The sequence below is a fragment of the Euleptes europaea genome, chromosome 1 (assembly GCF_029931775.1).
Source record: "Euleptes europaea isolate rEulEur1 chromosome 1, rEulEur1.hap1, whole genome shotgun sequence".
NCBI classification, from domain to species: domain Eukaryota; kingdom Metazoa; phylum Chordata; class Lepidosauria; order Squamata; family Sphaerodactylidae; genus Euleptes; species Euleptes europaea.
This window is the reverse complement of record NC_079312.1, coordinates 18,793,038-18,805,761: the sequence shown is the minus strand read 5'-3', so window position 1 is coordinate 18,805,761 and position 12,724 is coordinate 18,793,038. Positions and strand designations below refer to the sequence as shown.

Genomic DNA, 12,724 nt, shown 5'->3' with positions numbered 1-12,724 from the left:
CGCATCCAGCCCCCTTCAGGGATCAATGGCCACATCAGCAGAAGAGAGCAGACAGTTGTAATAGTGATGGGGGGTGCAGGAACCCTTGAAGAGTAGCTACTGGGCAGCAGCAGTAGTGGAAGGTGACACAGGCGGAGGATCTTTCACAGACAATGGCAGTGCCACTTCAGCTAACCCTGATTACCGCTGCAAAAAAGGCAATGGTAAACTACTTCTGACCAGCCCTTACCTAAAAAACCCTATGATGAGACAATCCAAAATGAAAAAAATATATAGTGCCCGCCAGGTCAGATGGCACTCAGTATGCTACTAGGGAAGATCAGAGGATGACTGCAAGTAGCGCTAATCTTATTGACATTCATTTGAATGCAAGCCGGTTCTTCTGGTTGACATTCACTTGAATGTAAGTCTGTTCTTTACATGGTCTTCAAACTCTTCAGGATTGCTGTTTAAATTGCATTTTGGCACTATGAATGTTTTGGTGTTTTTCCTTCAGCTTTATTCTAATTTTCAATATTAACCGTTCATGGTTTGTACCACAGTGGGATCCTGGTCTTGTTGTTTTTTGTGTGTGTGTGTATGTGTTAAGTGGTCTTGTTTTAGCAGAAAGAATAGAGCTTCTCCATCTTCTGCTTCCAAATATGTAATCTATTTGATTTCTGTATTGGCCATCCAGTGATGTCAACGTATACAATCGGCTATTTGTTTGCCAGTAACATGGTGTTCGCAATAAACAAATTGTTGTCTCACAGAACTCTGTGTCACTCTCATGCTTCATTCCATGCTCCTAGCTCAAATCTGCCATCAATATTTGATTTGATTATAATAACCAGCATAAAGAAATAGAAGAGAACTGCAAAAAAGGAAGAAGAGAGCTGTTCCATAAGACCCAAGAAATCAAAGGGAAATTTAAAGCATGGTTAGGCATGCTGACAGATCAACATGGAAATTACATTAACTAAACAGGACAAAATAAATAAAACGTGGGAACTGTACACTGAAGAACTATTCAGAAGAGATGAAAAGATGACAGATATCTTCCAAGAAGAAGGTTTTGAAGAGGAACACACTATTTTAGAAAGTGAAGGGAAAGTTGCACTAAGAGCATTTGGGAAAACAAATCACCAAGATGGGATGTCAATATCAATTCCAAGCCACAGAAATGGAGTCCTTCAAAATCTTGACAAGCATATGCCAACTCATATGGAAAACAACCATGGCCCACAAACTGGAAACAATCGGTTTATGTTCCAATTCCAAAAAAGAAACGTCAAAGACTGCAGCAATTATTGGACCATCGTATTAATTTCTCACACAAGTAAAGTGATGCTCAGATTCTTACAACAAAGACCACTACCATAGATGGAACAAGAAATGCCAGATGTTCAAGCCAGCTTCAGAAAACAAAGAGGCACTAGAGATCATACTGCAAATTTACGTTGGTTACTGAAGCATACGAGAAAATTTCAGAAGACAATCAGATTGTTTTTCATAGATTATGGCAAAGCTTCTGACTGTATGGATCATGAAAAGCTATGTCTGGTTTTAAATAAAAGCATCTGATTGTTCCTCCCCCTCCCTCCCCAGCATTTAAGGAATTTTATTACAGCAAGAATTTTATAATCCAAATTACGGTTCTGTGTTCAGCTATCAGTTCATACTGTCAACTATAACAGTAGTGATATTCTGAGTTCCCCCCCCCCACACACACAGTTAATTACAAAATTAAAGAAAGGAATGCTTTATATTTTTGTATTGTGCTGAAAATTCTTTTCCCAGGGTTTATAAAACATTAATTTGTTTTTTTTCTTTTACTATTTTTTTAAATTTTTTAATCAATAAGTAATCTAGGACTAGCAGTTTTGCCAGTCCTGGCACTTGTTGTGTGCATAAGCTCCAAAGTTTCCTTTCTTTTTTGTTTCATTTTATATTTTTGCAACGTTTTTCTCAATATGTAATAATTTTTCCATGTTTAGGGTTTTTTCTTTGGTGAAACTTCTTTGGCGAAGTTACAGTGTGTAGTCTCGGATCATAGTAGATACTTGGAGCACCTGCTTGATTGTTAACTGCTTCCTGAGCAGCTTCTTTTGCTTGATGGGCTTGCAGGACAGCTACAGCTTCATCAACCTTCCAACGAAGAGATTTAGGAGATTTAAGCATGTGGAGGAGCTCGGAGTTGTCAATCTCTAACAGCATACCAGTGATTTTACCCGCCAGAGTAGGATGCATGGCTTGAATTAGAGGGAACAGCTGTTCTCCTAGCATCTGCTTTTGTTCTTGTGGTGGTGTTTTGATGAACAACCTGTACTCTGAACAAAAGGCTACTGTTAGGACAGAAAATGGAAAAACAGAATGGTTTCCAGTTGGCAAACATGTCAGACAAGGATGTACTTTATCTCCCTATCTCTTTAGCCTATATGCAGCCCATATTATAAGAAAAGCTGAATTCAATTTAGATGAAGGTGTAGTGAAAAATGGGGGAAGAAACATTAATAATTTGAGATCTACCGATGATACCACATTACTGGCAGAAAATAGTGAAGACTTGAAATGACTACTGGTGAAAGTTAAAGGAGAAAGTGCCAACGCAGGAGTACAGCTGACCATCAAGAAGACAAAAGTAATGACTACTGAGGAATTACTCATCTTTAAGGAAACAATGAGGAAACTGAAATTGCTCAAGACTTTCTATTCCTTGGCTCAATCATCAACCAAAGAAGATTGCAACCAAGAAATCAGAAGGAGATTGACACTGGGAAAGACAGCCATAAAGGAGCTAGAAACTATTCTTAAGTGTAAGGATGTGTTACAGTTAACCAAGATCAAGTTAATTCATGCCCTAGTATTTCCCATTATTATGTATGGGTGTGAAAGTCGGACAATGAAAAAAGCTGTCAGGAAGAAAGTAGATTCCATTGAAAGGTGGTGTTGGAGGACAGCTTTATGGATACTGCGGACCACTGAAAAGACAAATCACTAGGTTCTAGATCAAATCAAGCCTGAAGTTCCCTAGAAGCTAAAGTGGCTAAACTGAGGCTTTGGGCACATTATAAGAAAACAAGAGTCACTGAAAAAGGAAATGTGTGTGTGTAAAGTGCCGTCAAGTCGCAGCCGACTTATGGCGACCCCTTTTGGGGGGTTTTCATGGCAAGAGAGGTGGTTTGCCAGTGCCTTCCTCTGCACAGCAACCCTGGTATTCCTTGGTGGTCTCCCATCCAAATACTAACCAAGGCTGACCCTGCTTAGCTTCTGAGATCTGACGAGATCAGGCGATCCTGGGCGATCCAGGTCAGGGTGAAAAAGGAAATAATGCTCAGAAAACCCGGGACATAAGTTTAATTATCATCTCCAAACCGTAACTGAAAAGCAGTGCAAATTTGTGCTGTGTTGTTTGCATGCTTTATCAGCATCTCTAATCAGATTCCATCGTCTCATTTTGGAAGCTGCCCCTAAATCCCTCCTAAAACCTCCTAAGGAAAATAAACCTTCTCAAAGCTTCTAGAAATTGGTTTATGAGCTAGGATTCCAAGATGCACTTTGACAAAAGCTCTTTCCACACTGAGACAGAATTATTATTTCAGCCAGCATTCTTGTGTGATGAGGAGTCCACTTGCCAATTTCTGTTTTAATGTACTGTCCTACATGAAATCCCGGCAGCCATTCATTATTACCTTTGAATTGCTTTATGACACCAGCCAGGAATGGACCGATATCACAACAGCCCTGGAGCCTCCGTTTCAGTTCGGAAGGGAAAGCCTTTGGATTCTTAAAGTTCTCCATCTCCTCACACCTAGCAAGAAAACACTGTTAATGTTCACGGAAGCTGGAATTCATGAGAAAATTAAGAGAGCAGAATTCAGCCACTGTACAACAGAAAGCTGAAGCAGGTATAGAATCTCAAGAGAGTGATAGAAATGCTTTGGGGAGGAGAGTCTGCCTCACTTCAAGCATCAGACTTTCTAGTATATTCCTCATAATCTCGCCTTCTCACATGCCTCCAGTGATTAAAAAAAGAAACATAACATGGCACCACCATGCCAACAGTGCCCACATCTCAGCTTCATTTACGCGGCTGCTTCTTGTGGAGAGGTACAGACACTCTAATCTGAAGTTGTTGTGGTTTCACATCCTCTGAGTGTGTGATACATTTGTATGGACTTCTCAACCTACTGTTCCCCAGACATGCCCCTCTAATTGTCCCTGCCACCACCTAGAGATTTTAGTAAATTTGCAATGCAATCCTAAAGCAGAGTGACACCTTTCTAAGTACGTGGAAGTTGAGGGCCTGAGAAGAGTGTAACTCTTCTTAGGGCTACACTGTAATAGGCTGTTGTATGTCAGCCACAATTCCCCTCTTGGAGTAGTCTGTGCTCATGCATGACATAGGGGGAAGGATTCCACCTCCCCTTCACCTTTCATTTGGTAGGGTGAAATTAAAGCATCCAGAATGTCAAAATAATAGCCCAGATTGTGTCTTAATGTCAATGAACTTATTGTTTAAAAAGGTCTGTTTTACACACATGCAAATAAGCTAGTAAATATATGGAGGTGAAACTACAGAATACAAAACAACAGGACAGTTTCTTGCTGCCTAAACTGTACAAGAGTTTTGGTGTCTCCTTGCTTGGAAACAGATCAACTTCCCTTCAGCAAATGAAAGATTTTACAAGATTGTCAAGGCTTGTTTCTTTTTGTCCATATCTCAAGGGGTCCCTCACAAGCAGGGAGGCCTCAGATCACTCAGAAAGTGGGGTGCTCATTCAAACTTCCCACCAAGGGAGAATTGGACCACTAAACCACTCTCTCGGGATCAGACAGCTGACCACATGTGACATCTGTTTGCTGATTCTCCCTCAATCTGGAATGCTTATCTGCTGTGTTCTTCTTCAGTATAGTGGAACAGTGAGACAAACAATGGGGGAAGTGACATTACAGACATTGTGACGGCATTTCTGGGTGACCACTCTAGGAATTTCCTCTGCTCCCTGATCTTTCCCATAGAGGATGGGAAAATTCCTAGAGCGGTGTGGGAGGTCACTTCCAGGTGATTATCTGGAAATGACATCACAGTATCAGCAACGTCTTGATCTCGAAGCTGCACTCTGCTCCCAAAAAGCTCTTGGCATTTGCCATGCCAACACGGGGCTGGCAATCTAGTGGTACCAACTGCCTCTCCAAAATGGTGAAGGGAAATTAATGGGATCCAATTACCTCTGCAGGGTACTTCTGACATCCTGTTAGGAAGAAAGAGAAAGAAAAGGATACTCACTGCCTGCCATGCACCATACTAGCACATGGAAGTTTTTCTCTGCAGTGGGTTTATTTGGAACATTCACGTTTTCTCATCCTCCAATTTTCCCCTTTTCAGACTTTCCATGATCTCAGTACACTCATTCTCAGACCTGGTGTGGTGTGACCATTCCAAAAAGAATGAAGTCCAAGCATGTTAGTACACCATCTGGATGGGAAAGTGCCAATTTTCAAGATTCCACTCACATTTGTACCTGTTGCCTTCTGTCAGCCCATCAAGCCTGCCGTTTTCCCTGCTCTGCTACCAAAAAGCTACTTTTCAGTTGCTAACTGCTATCCTGCTATCGCTTTCAGTTTTTAACAATGGTCTCTAGCTATTTTCATTGCAGAGATATGCAAAAAAACCTGCTAGAGATGTCTTTTAAGTAATGAAAGCTGGGTCTTCAGAGGAACTAGCAGATTGTGGCAATGGATTTTTATGGCGTTGTGGTGTAAGGGGTTATTGGTTTTTTAAAAGCCCTCCAGTGGCACAGGGAGAGATATAATGGAGGAAAGCATGCACAAATCTCCTGTGTGGACACTCCATTGCCAGTGCAAATGACTTTGCATTCATGAAGTCGATGACAGGTGGGGAAACGGAGAATCTTTGCCAGGTAGATGAAGCTGAAAGTAAACACTTCAGGCCTGCCATGCTTCACTCAAGGACTGGTGGTGTGTCTTCAAAAGAGTATGGCTCTGTTTTCATCAGAAAAGATACATAAATATTCTCCCATTGAGAATGACCTTGAAGATTTTCTACCAGAGACTTACCTGCAGGAGTTCACTCACTGGCTGCTGATGCTTCTCCTCCATCTCCCAAATAAGGCTTTCGAGAGAGGGGAGCTCCTCAGAGAGTTTGGCCAGGTGCGCGTCCCTGTTCCTGGCTATCTCCTTCTCCACCTCATCTATCTGGGCCAGCAGATGGTTTTCTTGTTCTGTCAGTAACTGGCGTAGCGTTCTGAACTCAGCCGCTGTCTTTTGTCTCTCTGATTCTGTTACTTTCTACAAGGAAGGAAGGAAGGAAGGAAATTGCATCTTGGAGGGTCAAATCATGTAGCAAGGACTCTGTTGACTTTCCCCAGAGAGCACATTAATATTCTGCATAGACCCAGCATAGTTAGAGATGGGCTCACCAAGCCTCCACTGGTAGTGGGCGCTTCTCACCACCGCTCAGCTGGCTGGTGGGGGGGGGGGAATGGTGGGAATCCAGGGAGACATCAGTAGCATTCCTACTTGCTGATGTCACTCCCTGCGCATCCAGAAGTGACATCAGCATGTCACTAGGGGATACCAGGGACACTCTGGCATCTGAGCAAAACTCTACGAGCCCAAATGCAGAGCATCCCCAGCAATGCACTGATGTCACCTTCTCCTGCAGTTGGGTGACCCAAGTTCGAATCTAAACTCTGCCCATGGAAGCTTGGTGGGGGACTGTGGGTTAGGTACCCTTTCTTAGCATAACCTACTTCATAAGGTTGTTGTTTTGAGGACAAAATAGAGAGGGGGAAACCAATGGTGTAAGTGGCTTTGGGTTCTCAAAGAATCCCAGGGTATACATTTCTAAATAAATACAAACACTGAAACATTCCCAAGGCCTATTCCAGAGACTAAGATGTTGTTCAGCTATCTGTAGTCTTTCTGCACAATCGTTTCATCCATGCAAAATGCAGCAAAGGCTGGTGAAGAGGGAATCTTAATCCTACCTTCTCTCAGGTTTTCCCACTAAAACTATCCCTTTGCACTCTCTACCTTCCAAATTTTTCCTTATATCATGAAAATTCACTGGGGGGCATAATTTTTTGCTACAACAATGGAAAAGGTTAAGTATAAAAATGCTTTAAAAGATCCTCCTTCTCCATCTTCTGATCAGATTACAGTTTAGGTGGCAGTCTATTGTAAAAGAAAACAATCTCCATGGGAAAGGGGATATTACATGTAGTTTGGACCTTAGAACAGGGGTGTCAAACATGCGTCCCATGGGCTGGATCCGGACCTGCTGAGCCAAGGCACCTAGTCCCCCTTTCCCCCCCCTCCCCCGGCCTTTTCTGGGCTTCCTGGGGCCCATGCGTGGCCGGGGAGGGAGTTCAGAAGACTTCAGCGTCGTTCATGCGGGGCCATGGGGCAGCTTGAGAGGCCGGGTGTGGGTAGGGTTGCCAACTGCCAGGTAGTAGCAGGAGATCTCCTGCTAATTCAACTGATTTCCAGCTGATAGAGATCAGATCCCCTGGAGAAAAATGGCCGCTTTGGCAATTGAACTCTATGGCATTGAAGTCCCTCCCCTCCCCAAACCCCGCCCTCTTCAGGCTCCGCCCCCCAAATCTCCCGCCGGTTGCAAAGAGGGACCTGGCAACCCTAGGTGTGGGGTGGCTTGAGAGACCGGGTGTGGGGCAGGGCTTTGCCCCGGTTGCACAGGGTTGCGGGGCAGCTTGAGCGGCCGGGTGTGGGGCAGGGTTTTTGGCCCGGTTGACTGGGGCGGCTTGAGAGGCCTGGTGTTGGGCAGGGGCCTCACCCTGGTTGTGCGGGGCGGCTTGAGAGGCCGGGTGTGTGGGGGGGAAAGGCTTTTCTCTTTTCTCCCTCTTTTCTCTCTCTCTCTGTCTTTATCTCCAACTTTTTCTTTCTCTCCCTTGCTCCCTCCATCACCCCTTTTCTTATCCATCCATCCATCCATCCATCCATCCATCCATCCATCCATCCATCCATGGCCTGACCCAACCAAGAGACATTTATGTCATATCCGGCCTGCCTAACAAATGAGTTCGACACCCCTGCCTTAGAATGCATTTTGATGGATATTTTCTGTAAGAGACCAGGCCATTGTGAATGACAGATATCTGTTCTGAGGATTGGGGCTATCTTGCAGCTTTGGAGTCTTTCCTGCCTTCGGTATAGCGTTTTCCTTCGTATTAGTCTCAGTACTTGTTTACTTCCCAGCAATTGTGGCACTTACAAGCATTTCTCGGCTTTCATCTTCAGCATCTGCTAAATATACCAGAATTTTCTCTTTCTTAGTCCTCAAGGTCTCCAGGCAGCTGAAGATCTTAACCTGAAAGGGGGGGGGGGACATTCGGGATTAGTTCCTTTTTTTCTGTTTTACTATACACATTCATCAAAAACTATAAAATCAGAGAAAAAGATAAACAGTTTCTTGGAAATGGCACACTTGACTCCTTTCCCTGCCTTGCAAAGTCTTGTGTGTGGTTGTGTGTGTGTGTGTGTGTGTGTGTGTGTGTGTGTGATTTCACTCAAGTCCCCGAGAGTCTCTATTTGTTGACTGTATTTTTCCTCAACTGCAGTTAATAGCTGAGTTTTTGTAGGGGAGATGCTAGACACCAAAGCAGCATACAACATGGCTCTCCCCTCTCCATTTTATCTTCACAACAACCCTGTGAGGTAGGCTATGCTGCAAGACAATGATAGCCCCGAGCTTGTTACTCTCACACAGAAAGATTTGTACCCAAACTCAAAGAAGGCTATGGAAAATAAGCAGACAGATCTACCAAGTGTTGGATGCTTCTAAAGCCTGTATGGAGCAGCGCTCATGAATGTGGTTATTTTTGGTCCTTTCTTCACCAACCTCCAGGCAAGGGTTGCTAGGTCTGTCTGCTACCCGCAGGAGGTTTTTTGGGGCAGAGCCTGAGGAGGGCAGGGTTTGGGGTGGGACTTCAATGCCATAGAGTCCAATGGCCAAGGCAGCCATTTCCTCCAGGTGAACTGATCTCTATCATCTGGATCTTATATTTATCTTATATTTTCATTTATATAAGCAGTTTGTAATAGTACTGTACAGCACTATTAAGTTTAGACAATTTGATGTACTAACGTGGGATTGGTCAATTGACCATATCAAATTCTCATTCTATCAGCTGGAGAGCAGTTGTAATAGCAGGAGATCTCCAGCTAGTCCTTGGATGTTAGAATCAAATAACAGCAGTGTTGATTCTACCTTCCTAACAGAGGGCGAACTCTTTCTGCAGCACCTGGATGTTGGCCACCCTACTCCAGGCACTCATGTGATTATTTTTAGCCTCTTGGTGTTGTTGCCCTTTTAACTTGGCCTCCCCTTTTCTGTGATTCTGCGGAGAGAGCATTTCACACGGGCTAGTTACTCCAGCACAGGGGTGGCGATCTTAGATGAAGGAGCACAGGACTCATAGGAGTAAAAAAAAATTACAGAGACAGCCTCAGGAGCTCACCCCCACCAACATCAGGATCCACGCAGGTTTCCTACCTTGTACTCCTGGGAAGCTTCCTCGGCAGGAACGACCTCGTGGTGTTTGTGCTCCTTGGATCTGTCACAGACCGTGCAGATGAGGATGCCATCCGTTTGGCAGAAAAGTTTCAGGGGCTCCCGGTGTTTGGCACAAATCCTCTCCTTGGCTTCTTCCTTCTTTGCTGCGCCCCCGTTTCTCTCCTGCAGACTGAGTTTCTTGGCTATTTCGACCACGTTGGCCAGCTGCCGATTCGGCCGGAGGCTCCCCGGTTGGACGGTCTGCTTGCACACAGGGCAGGGAGCCTCTGCCCCAGATGCCCCCCAGCTCTGGGTCAGGCAGGCGCGGCAGAAATTGTGGCCGCACTCGGTGAGCATCACCGGGTCCTCGAAATGCTCCAGGCAGATGGGACAAGCGAGCTCCTCGCAGAGCTCTTGGACGGGATCCCCGGTAGCCATGGCCGTCTCACCCCCAAAGGGAAAGTCACAATGTCACTTTCGTTTCTACTACGGTACTTTCCAGCAGAGTGTGGGCGTTTCCCTTCCACGTCTCTGCTGACTTGCTGCAATTCCCGTACTATTTCCAAGGTCGGATAAGTTCCACGCGTCGCTTCCCTTTGGAAGCTTATGGGGTCTCTCTCTCTCTCTCTCTCTCTCTCTCTCTCTCTCTCTCTCTCTCTCTGTGTGTGTGTGTGTGTGTGTTAAGTGCCATCAAGTCGCTTCCGACTCTGGCGACCCTATGAATGAAAGTCCTCCAAAATGTCCTATCTTTGACAGCCCTGCTCAGATCCTGAAAATTGAAGGCTGTGGCTTCCGTTATTGAGCCCATCCATCTCTTGTTGGGTCTTCCTCTTTTCCTGCTGCCCTCCACTTTTCCTAGCATGGCTGTCTTTTCCAGTGACTCTTTTCTCATGACATGACCAAAATAGGACAGCCTCAGTTTAATCATTTTAGCTTCTAGGGTCAGTTCAGGCTTGATTTGATCTATAACCCACTGATTTGTTTTTTTGGCAGTCCACGGAATCCGTAACCCTCTCCTCCAACACCACATTTCAAAAGAATCTATTTTCTTCCTATCAGCTTTCTTCCCCGTCCAGCTTTCACACCCATACATAGTAATAGGGAATACGATGGCATGAATTAATCTAGTCTTGGTGGCCAGTGACACATCCTTACACTTCAAAATCTTTTCTAGCTCCTTCATGGCTGCCCTTCCCAGTCTCAATCTCCTTCTGATTTCTTGGCTGCAGTCTCCCTTTTGGTTGATGGGGTCTTTAAAGTGCTTAATAGGTGAGGGACAGATGCACCACAGGGCAACAGATCTGCTGCCCCCGTTCAGATTCCTACGGGGATATAGCCTGTCCTGCCATAATTTTATCAGACAGTTCTCCTGCTTGCCCCTCTCTGTCTCTTTAAGAATCCAGACTGCTGGTTCCTCTGGTTTTATTTTGCTACCGCACTTTGTATTCCCAGCGATGTATTAAGAGTTTGGAAATGTTGTAAAAAACATCGCTTTGGCTGTTACCGCACTAGGTATTCCCAGTGATGCATCAAGAGTTTGGAAACGTTATAAAAAACATTGCTTTAAAAGGGTTTTTGGATGCCACGGCTAAAAAATGGTTGGAAGACGTCTTCACAGCTAAAAGGGCCAAACAAAGTGCAAACAGTATTTTTTATAACAGTTTCAAACTCTTAATACATCGGTGGGAATACATAGAAAGTGCGAACAGTATTTGTTATAACATTTCAAAACTCTCAATACATCACTGGGAATACCTAGTGCGGTAACAGCCTTTAAAAGGGTTTTTGGATACCACGGCTTATAAATGGTTGGAAAACGTCTTCACAGTTAAAGGGGCCAAAGTGCGAACAGTATTTTTTATAATGTTTTCAAACTCTTAATACATCAGTGGGAATACATAGAAAGTGCGAACAGTATTTTTTATAACATTTTCAAACTCTTACCACATTGCTGGGAATACAAGTGCGATAACCCCCTTACTGGAGGAATGTATTAAAATGATTGACAAGAATGCCCACTGAAACAATGGGAGCTGCCTGAAAGCCCGTTGCAGCCACCGTTACCAATTATCGATGCCCAGCCCCGGAATAACAGCTCATCTCCAGACTACAGAGATCAGTTCCCCTGGAGAAAATGGATACTTTGCTGCTGGATGGGCACGAAAATGACCGTTGGGGAGAGGGGGAGCCCCGAAGATCCAGAATTCTATTTCTGCCTTTATCTTCAAACAGATTGTGATTATTATTTAGGACATTTAATCTGTTATTGTCCTTTACAGAAATAATAGGCCAAGGAGCAGGGCGCTCTGGGAAAAAGAAGAGGAAGAAACAGACCCCATTTTGTTAGTTTTGGTGACTGGGATCCTGTAGAAGCTTTTTATTACACAGGAAAAGGGGCTCTTCATCAAGAAATGCTGGATGTTCTTTAGTAATCATCCTGGTTTCACAAACACCAGCAGGGCCTGTGAGATTTGACAGTCTTAAGAGCAGAGCCATGGTCAGCCTTCAGCATACGCAGCAAAGAAGGGATGACAGGTCTCTCCAGCAAAACTTTGAACCCGGATTTTCACAGACAAGAAACGTGACATTCTGAGGGACGTTTGTATGTCGTACATTTCAAGACCGATTGTGCATGAAAGACTGGAATTGCTCATCTAGGTGCCCTCTTGGCTCCTTCTCTTCCCACCCAATTTCCTGTTCCTCCCACTATTCTCCCCCTTCTGATGAATTATCCAGTTTGCACCCAATATAGGAATCGATTATGCTCAGCCAGGTGAGAGTTTTCTTACTAGCTTACACAGCTGCAGAATCCCACTCAAATCCCACTGTCTAAAACAAACTCTCTGAGAGAGACTTAATCTCATACAGCACAATAAAATGTTACGGGTCTTGATGTCGATTTCTTTTGGCAGGAAAACAAACAAGAGAACTTCTTTCAGTTAATGGTTTTATTTAAAACAAAGCATTAACTCTCTTTATCCAGCAAGAATGTGATCAATAGGAACAGGTACTAATTAATCCTAGGAATCCAGAAAGAGATGACGACCAAGGGCAGAGCTCCTTTCTCTGTCCTTTCTTCCCCATCTGCTGCCCCAGCCCCTGGTGGGTGAGTGGGGAAGCCGTGGGGAGGTGGTGATGGCGGGTTCCTTATTTCCCCTCCTTGCAAGCCCCTACCACAGAAAGAAGGTTGGTAAGTGGGGCAGCCGT

At 44.5% G+C, this 12,724-nt stretch overlaps 1 protein-coding gene across 1 annotated transcript in view; it reads right to left on the bottom strand.

Annotated features, from left to right (window-relative positions):
• Positions 1-9,955, bottom strand: part of LOC130472914 (E3 ubiquitin-protein ligase TRIM7-like) — a 30,314-nt gene extending 20,359 nt beyond the window's left edge. Inside the window, exons 1-3 of the mRNA XM_056844420.1 lie at positions 9,518-9,955; positions 5,212-5,234; positions 3,672-3,790 (exon numbers count right to left, since the gene is read on the bottom strand). Of these exons, the coding sequence (XP_056700398.1) occupies positions 3,672-3,790; positions 5,212-5,234; positions 9,518-9,955 (580 nt within the window). The remainder of the gene's footprint in view (positions 1-3,671; positions 3,791-5,211; positions 5,235-9,517) is intronic.
• Between the last annotated feature and the right edge of the window lie 2,769 nt (positions 9,956-12,724).